The 9,201-nt window shown below is 43.9% G+C and overlaps 1 protein-coding gene across 1 annotated transcript; it reads left to right on the top strand.

Annotated features, from left to right (window-relative positions):
* Positions 1-301: 301 nt before the first annotated feature.
* jpt1a (Jupiter microtubule associated homolog 1a) lies at positions 302-8,567 on the top strand. The gene is made up of 5 exons (XM_018761467.2): positions 302-549; positions 2,736-2,878; positions 4,383-4,495; positions 5,453-5,480; positions 8,377-8,567. The coding sequence occupies exons 1-5, from the start codon at positions 494-496 to the stop codon at positions 8,511-8,513; spliced, it is 477 nt and encodes a 158-aa protein (XP_018616983.1). The 5' UTR covers positions 302-493; the 3' UTR covers positions 8,514-8,567.
* Positions 8,568-9,201: the final 634 nt, after the last annotated feature.

The following is a 9,201-nucleotide window of genomic DNA, read 5'->3' as shown; positions in this document are numbered from 1 at the left end:
CGTCCATAGCTGACCTTTACAGGCATGAAGAACTCTATTCATAGTTCATTATGCCCGCTGAATGCAGTACAGAAATACGAATAGCTGCGTTAATAACGCAAGGTGGTGTCCACTTTACCACGCAAATCCCTTCTTGGCGGAGACCCTCATCTTTCTCCCCTTTTCAAATAGCGATCAATTAAAAAAAAAAAAAAAAGAGCCGCAAGGCGACTGACATCACGCTGCGATGGGAAACTCCAATCAGCAGCGGGATTCGTAAGGGATCGACCAATCGGAGCGCACACGATTCCCTGGGGCCGCCCCATGTGGGTGGGAGCGACGCCGCGCACGCGACGCTCCCTCGCGCAGCAGATTGTTCAGTTTAGTCAAAGCCGGGTGGAGCCTTAGTATGAGGAGGTGAAGGGCGGAAAGTCAGCAGTCGGAGAAAGAGCAGTTTTTCTGTTGCTAGGTCGGCCTCGCCATCGGAAATTAGATTGTAAAAACACAGTGAAAAATGACGACGACCACCACTTTTCAAGGAATGGACCCCGGCTCAAAAAATAGCTCCAGGTAAATGAAGCGGTGCGGGCGACATGTATGGTGTTCAGACAAAAGAATCGCGCGAGCCCGTTATGTGGCCGCGCGCGGCGCGGCGCGTCGCGAGGAGCCAAAACGTCAGCTGGTCGCCGACTGACATCGATGGTCGTCGTCTTTCTGTTTTCATCTTTTTTTTCTTCTTTTCTTTTCCTTAAGAGCTTCCTTGCAATATGGGTTCCTGGTTGAACGCTTTGCTTTTTTTTTTGTGTGAAAATGGCCTGCTGGTGGTGGTAGTGTAAAATGTTGCAGGAACATCGACAGTGAGTTCGGAATAATTCTTAGTTGTTGAGGCTGCAGGGACGGGGTGGCTGCTGAAGAGGATTACTGAGCTGACGGCGCCCTTTTTTTTTAATCAAAAATGTCCACTTTGAAATCATTAAGACTGAAACGCTGGTCGAGTATGAATTCGATGCGGTGCCACAATCAGCTGAGGGCAGAGTTAGTAGCCAGGCACCTGTATTTTTCATTAGGCTTTTTTTTTCTTTTTTTTTTTTTTTTTTTTAACATGCACAGAGTTTTTAGTATTATAATAATGATGTTTGCGTTACTCGCTACCTAAAGTAAAATGGCTAAGTTGCTGTCTGCAGCCGGCGCCGGAGTCTCACTTGTTCGGTGTCGGTCGAGACGCTCGAGTTCGATACACCACGGATGCCGCGCGTGCACTTCGCGTGGCTTTGTGGCGGCGCACAGCCCGTGTTTTGCACACACATGTGTCATTATGCACAGCTCGCAGCCTTATATCCCGGCCACATGGATGTGAGCCCATTCCCCTCTTTACTGCGGATAACACAGGATTAGGCAGCACGGTCTCTCTGCACGGTGCGTTCGTCGTGCAAACATGGCTCGTCGCGTAACGAAGGGAGAACGAAAGTGAAGACTGTGTGTCGTGTGTCCTAAGCGAGGTTCACACCCACCCAACGCCCTCTCCGTGCACCTTCGTGGCGTTTCACGGCGGTTTCACTAGTTTTGTGCCGCCTCGCTTAATCAGTGATGACTTGGATATGAACGCCAGAACGGTACTTGCTGCTGCTGCTGCTGCTGTTCTCCTCCTCTTCGGGGTGGGGTCACGTTATGTGTCTTGTCAGCTAGCCTCGCGCGAAGCACCCCGCGGCGCCGTGGAAATGGCGTGAGATCATCTGCTCGCTACTAGGTTAAGTCGTCTGGTTTGAAACATCACGAGCTGCCGCAACCGACGGGGACGAGCGGCGCGTCCGCGCGCGCGGCTCTGCCGCTTCAACCGCTGCCTTTTTTTTTTTTTTTTAACAGCTCTTTGTTCTCCTCGTTTTTTCGCTCTTTCTTTTTCTTTCTTTCGCCACCCGCTCGTGGTGCCTCATTTTAGGCTCACGTTCGACCGGAGCAGCCCGTCGCGCGCGGGTGCGCTGGAAAGCCCACATCTGCATGTGTATGTGTCTATATATATATATATGTGTGTGTGGTGGGGGGGGGCTGTGTTAAGGGAGGAGGAGGAGGAGGAGGAGGAGGAGGGGGGGCGCTGCGGGAGCGGTCCGCTCACATCCATTTTCTCTGGATCGCTGCGGGCGTCTGCCGTGCGGAAACGCGCTTTTCTGCCGTATTTGTCCTGCTCCCGCACAATCCCGCCCCGGCCCGTGCTCTCCAAGCCTTATTATGGGGGTTCTTGGGATTATAGGCGCTTCTTTTATTGCACGCTTTTTTTTCTTAACGACCTTTTGAGATGGAGAACGACCGTTGCGGACAGCAGGAGAGTGGTGCCCGGAGACTTGTTACATCAGCAACGTGCCGTGATTTGTGTGTGTGGCCCAAAAGGAAAGATGTTCCCTCAGTCTCCTAGTGCAGGATTGCTGGAAGCGCTTCCAGTTAGTCTGCAGGAGAAAGGGTGAAGGGCCTGTGATTGGGGGTGGGCTCACTTGGCTTGCGGGGTGAGGTACCTCGGCGTAAGGTGCGCAGGTAGCAGACGGCGAAGCTTAGAGGCGTTTCTTCAGCGAGCGCGGTGTTTGTAGATGACGCTTGGCGGGAGGTCGGGGGTGTCGTGCCGGCGAGGTTCGGCCCTCGCGCTACACCTAAGGAGCGCCGGCCCGTTCCCCGTTCAACGCGCTACGTGAAAGCGCCACCGTAGGTGAGCTGTCACCGTTGCTGTGGTGCGCCTGCGTTTCTTCATTGACCGCTCTATCCGTTGGCAGGGTGCTCCGCCCCCCAGGCGGAGGGTCCAACATCTCATTCGGAACTGATGAGGAGAAGCCCGCTACTCGCAAGAACAAGATGGCCTCCAGCATCTTTGCCGAGCCCGAGGACCCTCACGCTCACCGGAGGAACAACCCACCCGGTAGCTTATCGCAATTCCCAGTGGTGTCAAGAAGCTCTTTGAGCTCTTTTGAAAGTCTTTCTAGACATCACCTCTTCCTGCTGAAGGCTTTCCACTATGATGTGACTCACATAATCCAACTTTACAGTCCTGGCATTTCAGTTCCCCCTCGTGATCTCATTTAGGAGAGAATTATCTGATGCAGCACAGGCTGCATTGCCGTTTCCACATGGTTGTTTTCACTTTAAATGCCCTTTCACTCATGTTCAGATTTGTCTTTTTTTTTTTTTTTTTTCTCTAAAGGTTCCAGTATGAAATTTTACGTTTTTACAATTTCTTTTGAGTAAAACGAGCAGTTTTAGTTCCATGCATAGAACGATATGTCTGCAGAGTCATAATGTATTGCATATTTTTATATACAGTGCATCAGGAAAAGTCCAGTACTAGAACTGTATGTTTAATTTGCCTTTTTTTGTGGACTATCAGTTGTATTGGTGCATAATATGTGTATGTTTTTCAATAGTTTCATTCCATATAGTTACACATTGTTCTTTCAGGTTTTAGTGATATTGCTTTAGCGCAGGGCCTTTATTTCTTGTATAGAAGTAATGTTGTAGTCAAAGATAATTATACAGTTTTGCAGCCTGACTGGAAATGGGGGTATTTTTTGGAACAAGCCATGCCTGGAATGTTACATTCGTATAAATTTCTATGCATGTTGCGGAAGCTAGTGATGGTAAAAGAGACACTACAGACAAAGAGGTGCATCACCGCAAGTAATGAAATATTTATGATGGGGTTTTTTTGACGTGTGCTTGTTTTTGTAGGTAGAGAACCACAGTTTTAAGAGAATATTGTGGATGCCCAATTTTACTTAAAGGTTGTTGTTGGATTATATGAATGTGCTTTTAAACATTTGGCATTAGAGTAAATTTAGACAAGGATTTTGGGTAAACAGCACCATAGATCTGACACTTGGTCTTGAAGTTTTCTGGAGAAGTTATAGCCGGACTGTCAATACCCCTTAATTTTCCATGTCTACTGTCACCAATTTTTGATTGAAAGCTGCCTTTCTCTTTGCCTAATCTTGGTATACAGTTGAGCCTTTGTGATGGGCAGTATTGTTTATTCACAAATGTCAGTTCAACTTCCTCTTGTATCAAGTGTTTACTTAAGAGCCTTTGTATCATGCTGCTTGGGACTACTCCTTTTCAGTCGATAGTTATTGACACTGTTGACACAAAGGCATGTGAACAGATTCACTGGTGTTTTATTGTTCTTTGTAGACGGCAGCGTTGCATTGTTTTGTATGTCCTGCTGTGTCTCATGCTACAATTTAGAGGAGAGGAGTGGGGTGGGTATGTGTGTGTGTAAATATCCACCTCTTCCTTTAGTTTCTGATATCATCAAAAATGACATCTGGAATGTTTTTGTCTTGGTGCTTTTTTTTTTTTTAAACATATATATTCTAAATCAGTTTTAGATCCAGATAATGACATCATAAACTCCTTTATGCTCTCTGCAGGTGGAAAACCCACTGGTGTGTTATGTGGAGAGCCATCAGCTCCCCTTAGACGATGCCACGCCCAGCCTGTGGTCCAAAACAATTCTGCGACTGAGAAGGCTGCTACCACTGGGGTGAGAGTTCGATGGAGGGTCTTCTTCTCCAGGCTGTTAATTTACTGTAGTTATCATTTGGGTTTCAGGAAAGAAACTGTAGTGGAGCTACATTTGTGCAGTGAACTGGTTTCAGTTTTCAGCAGTGCCAACGTGCTCAGTGTGGCATCATATAAATATCCAGAATGTGTTGGTTTGTAACCCTAATCATAACACTTTTTTTTTTATTATTATTATTATTGCCTAACTATGAGCTGGATTTTTTTGTGTCCATGTTTGGGCTGTCTACACTTTCTGTATGTGTATTAACTGAACGTCATGAACAAAGTACAGCATACTGACTCCTGAAAAAATTAACAAGCGGGAGGGTGTTTTTTGTTCTGTTCTAACTCAAGAAGTCAGTTTTACTTAATAAAAATCAGTCAAAAGATTGATACAGCCATCTCTTAGATTAGGTTCTGTGAAGTTCTGATTTTCTATTAATATTTAAATACTTAGTCACATTTTTAGTAATTTTATTGATTTGAAGCTATGTGAAAATTAGCATTAATTTTGAATGATTGAGTCTCCACAAAACTTTATTCAATCCAGACTGATTTGTCCTGTAAATGTGCAGCATATGTGTTAGTTTTACTGCGACCGATCAGTTTAACAGGTAGAGAAGAAAAGTAAATGCAGTGAAATAGATGAAGGTATCTTTATTTTATAAATTAGAGTATTGTAAATAACTAGAGGCTAAATTTTAGAGGCAGTTAAACAGTCATTTGAATATTTATGCACCAGATGTTTTGCTCAACTGCTGACTGAGGAGAACTAATGCTGTTCTTGTCTGGGCAAATGCTTGATTCTTATTCTAAAGATGTATAAGTCAGTACGTCTAAAGGGGGGGGGGAGTGCTAACACTTAGTTTATTTCTGTGTTAATAACTTGAGTTGGCACATGATTGTTTTGTTTTAAATGTGTTATTTTCTGATGCAGGATGGAGACAATGAAACAGAAGTTCCAGGTGAGTACTAATCCTCAACGTAACTGAATTTAGATTATTGGTCCAGTCATGGTATTGGCGCTTAGTTCATAGCATGGCACAGTTGCTTTAATTCCTTAAAAAATATTAGCGTGAGTTATAAAATAAAGGTTTGAGTGCCTTTCTGCTGTCTCTAAACAGCGTTGCATGATGGGGATTAACAACAGAAAGAAACAAATTTTGTGCAAGAGGGTATTCGCTAACATTTGATGTCTGCTAGTCTTAAATGCATGGAGACTGGAATATTTCTTTAAAAAAATGTTATAAAATCAACACTTTTGTATTAAATAACGCTTCTCTTGGTCCCTGACAAAATTGTTCAGGATGTCTTATAATACAGCTAACAGCTGGTACACACACAAGAGCTTAAGAAAATGTAGAAATGATTAAATTCTATGGGTGGGGGGGACTGGTCCCTTTAAAAAAAAATAAATAAATAAAATAATAATAATAAAATGAAAATGGTTGATTAGTATAAAATGTGCTTGAAAACACAAATGTGAATTGACAGTGAAATGATGAGAACAAAAGAGCTTTAAGGGAGATGACTGATTTTAATGCAGCAAGTTTTGTTTGGAAGGGGGTGCGGTGGCGCAGCGGGTTTGGCCCAGTCCTGCCCTCTGGTGGGTCTGGGGTTCGAGTCCTGCTTGGGGTGCCTTGCAACAGACTGGCGTCCCGTCCTGGGTGTGTCTCCTCCCACTCCAGCTTTTCACCCTGTGTTGTCGGTTAGTCTCCGGTTCACCGCGCCCCTGCTTGGGACAAGCGGTTTCAGACAATGTGTGTGTTTGTTTGAACGAAGTGAGGCAATAAGGTGGTCCTGAGTGCCATTCATTACAAAAGCAGTGCTGTGGTGGGTGCTACTGCCAATAAAGGATTTTACTCTGGAATTTCACTTGGATAATCTGATATTCGCCACGTGTGGACCTCTTACATACTGTAAGTCCCTTTGGATGGGAATGGATCCATTTAAAACTGTATGGGTGGAAATGGTTTTCCTTAAACACCACTCGTTGAAAGAAAAGATGGAAAGCTTCTGTAACTGGGGGTGCGGTGGCGCAGCGGGTTTGGCCGGGGCCTGCTTTCTGGTGGGTCTGGGGTTCGAGTCCTGCTTGCGGTGCCTTGCAACACACTGGCGTCCCCTCCAGCCTTGTGGCCCGTGTTGCTGGGTTAGGCTCCGGTTCACCGCTCAGGACAAGCGGTTTCGGACTGTGTGTTGTGTGCTTCTATAACCTTGTGTCCGGTTTTAAAACAAATGCAGAATATTGATATAATATACAGCCTTAGTGAAGTTCTATGTGATGTATGGCTTTATCAGTAAAACAGTTAAATTTTGGACATCGCGTCTAACATAAGATTGCCAAAATTGGGGATGTTCAATAGTAGTACATCTATAGTATTTACTGTTGCAGCATGCCTGACTCTCACACCTTCCATGTACTGTATGAGTCACTGATGCCTTGCCCCGATGCACTGAAACATTGTCGTCGTGAGAAAAGTACGAAATGGAAAACGGCACATGATCAATAAATGTTACTTACCTTGTGTAAAGATCATGTAAATATTTGCTATCGTACAAGACTGGGGAATCAAGTAATCCCAAGAGAGGACTACAACAGATCCTTGGCATACAGTACAATTGCTAGTAGTTCAGAGAGGCTACATGACAGTGAAACATTTATGCATCATTGTCAATAGTCTCCTTATTTTGTAGATGAACTCAAACTCTTGACTGTGTTGCGCGTTACCCTTTGAACTGAATGTGCATGTTTGTTTTGATTATAAAGGAAATGATCCAGACATTACCTATACCTGACCTTTTCCTGCTCATCTCAGACACTTCAGCCGCTCTCTGGTCTCGTATAGCATTGCTTTATTGTGGAGAACATGCGCTGTTAGATGACAGCAGAGTGGACTTGTGGTTACTGGTTCTGCAGATGGTTTAAGATACTCACCGCAGTGTGAGTAACCTGAGTAGAGACGAGAGTTTGTGCTGTTTTTATAAAAAATATTATTTGAAACCTTAATGAATAGATGCTGGCTTTTTAAGACTGCATTTGGCCTATATGTTGTTTCTTTGGAGTATACTAAACCTTGAGTTAGCAACGTTGGGGATACAAATCAGTGTCAGCATTCACTCTTAATCTGCTGCTGCAACAAACAGGGCTGTGCTGTCAAGTAACAGCAGATTTTTCTCTTAGGTGGATAAATAAGATATCTTTATATTCCACTGCACATTGTGTGATACTTCACAGATTCTTCCCCTAAGATTTGGGCTCAGGGTTTATTGTATTGTATTCAAATACAGATTTTATTTAGAACAAAGGACATGGGGAAAAACAAATAGTGAGCAGAGACCCACATCTTCAGTGCAGAGCACTCCCTGTATTTCACTTGGGTCAGTCGGAGCCTTCTTCATCTGACCAGAGTGCTTAGATGGGCAATCAGGAGGCTTGACAACTAGATGTTTATGGTAATTAGGCGTATGTGATAAGGAGGTCTGTTTTATGTTGGCATACCACAAATTGAGCGTTTTTACTTGTCTTACTTCTAATAGACATTTATTTTGTAAAAGCATATTTGACTGAGGAGCAGAACATTTTAAATTGCCACCTGCATTTTTACTTACTACCTTTATGTACAGCATTTTCTGCTGGGAACAGGGCGTGTCATATCACTAAAAACCACTATGTGTGTTTTAACCGTGCAAGATTACACTAGGACAAACAGGCTACAGAACTTTGGTAAAATTGACATTAATCATGGAGATGTATTTTTAAGTCTATTACGTTGCCCTGGTGTGAGACAGTGGGGCAGTAGCAGTGTCAGCCAGGCTGTCAAAGTCTTACTGGCTCTTGACCGTCTTGTTTTGTGACGCCAGACAAAGCCGAGGAGCCGGAACCTGCCCAGGAACAGAAGGAGGCAGCAGCACAGCCCTCAGCGTCTACACCGTCTGCTGGAGCTCCTGGTGGCCGGAGAAACCCCCCGGGAGGCAAGTCCAGTCTCATCCTGGGCTGAGCACTTGCATTTGCTTGAACTTCTCCGTCTGGAATTATAGTTTTTTTTTTCTTTCTTTTTTTTAAAGAACCCCTTCCCTCTATCTGTGTGAGCCATGGAATTCTGTCCTCTTGCATATTGGTTTTGATACCTTTTTTTCTGAGACTTTGACAGAAGCACTTTATGTATTTCCTTCATTTCAGCCCACTCTGTAGTGCATCAAGCCTGCTGGAAAAGATATGTGGTTAACATTGTCCCTAATTCCTCCCCGATGTAAATGGTTTGATGCGTGGATTTCTAAGTACAATAAAGATTGATATGAAACGTTGTCTTTTCCCATTTGTTCGTTGTCATTGAAACTGTATTTGTCCTGGTTGGTGAGAAGAGAATTTTTGTTTGCTAGTTTGGTTAAATATAGGATGGTGATTAGTGTCCTGAATTCATAAAATGGGTTAAATTTAGTTTTAAAAAATATTTTTTGGAAGCACTGAACATTTTCTATTTCAATAATGGCTGATTTTTGCTCTCAACCAATGCTGGCAAACATCCTCTGTCTACAGCTGTCATTAGACACTGCCTTTATATCTGTTTTTTTGTGATAGGGGTGTAGGGCAATAGAAGTGGTTGTACAGCTTGTTTTGGGCACTTGCAACATTGTCACGTTACCCTAAGGATAGGAAGGACAATGTAATCCTTTTCTTGCTCAAGT

The sequence above is a fragment of the Scleropages formosus genome, chromosome 20 (genome assembly GCF_900964775.1).
Source record: "Scleropages formosus chromosome 20, fSclFor1.1, whole genome shotgun sequence".
NCBI lineage: Eukaryota > Metazoa > Chordata > Actinopteri > Osteoglossiformes > Osteoglossidae > Scleropages > Scleropages formosus.
Note: the sequence above shows the minus strand (reverse complement) of the source record. Positions and strands in the feature narration are given on the sequence as shown.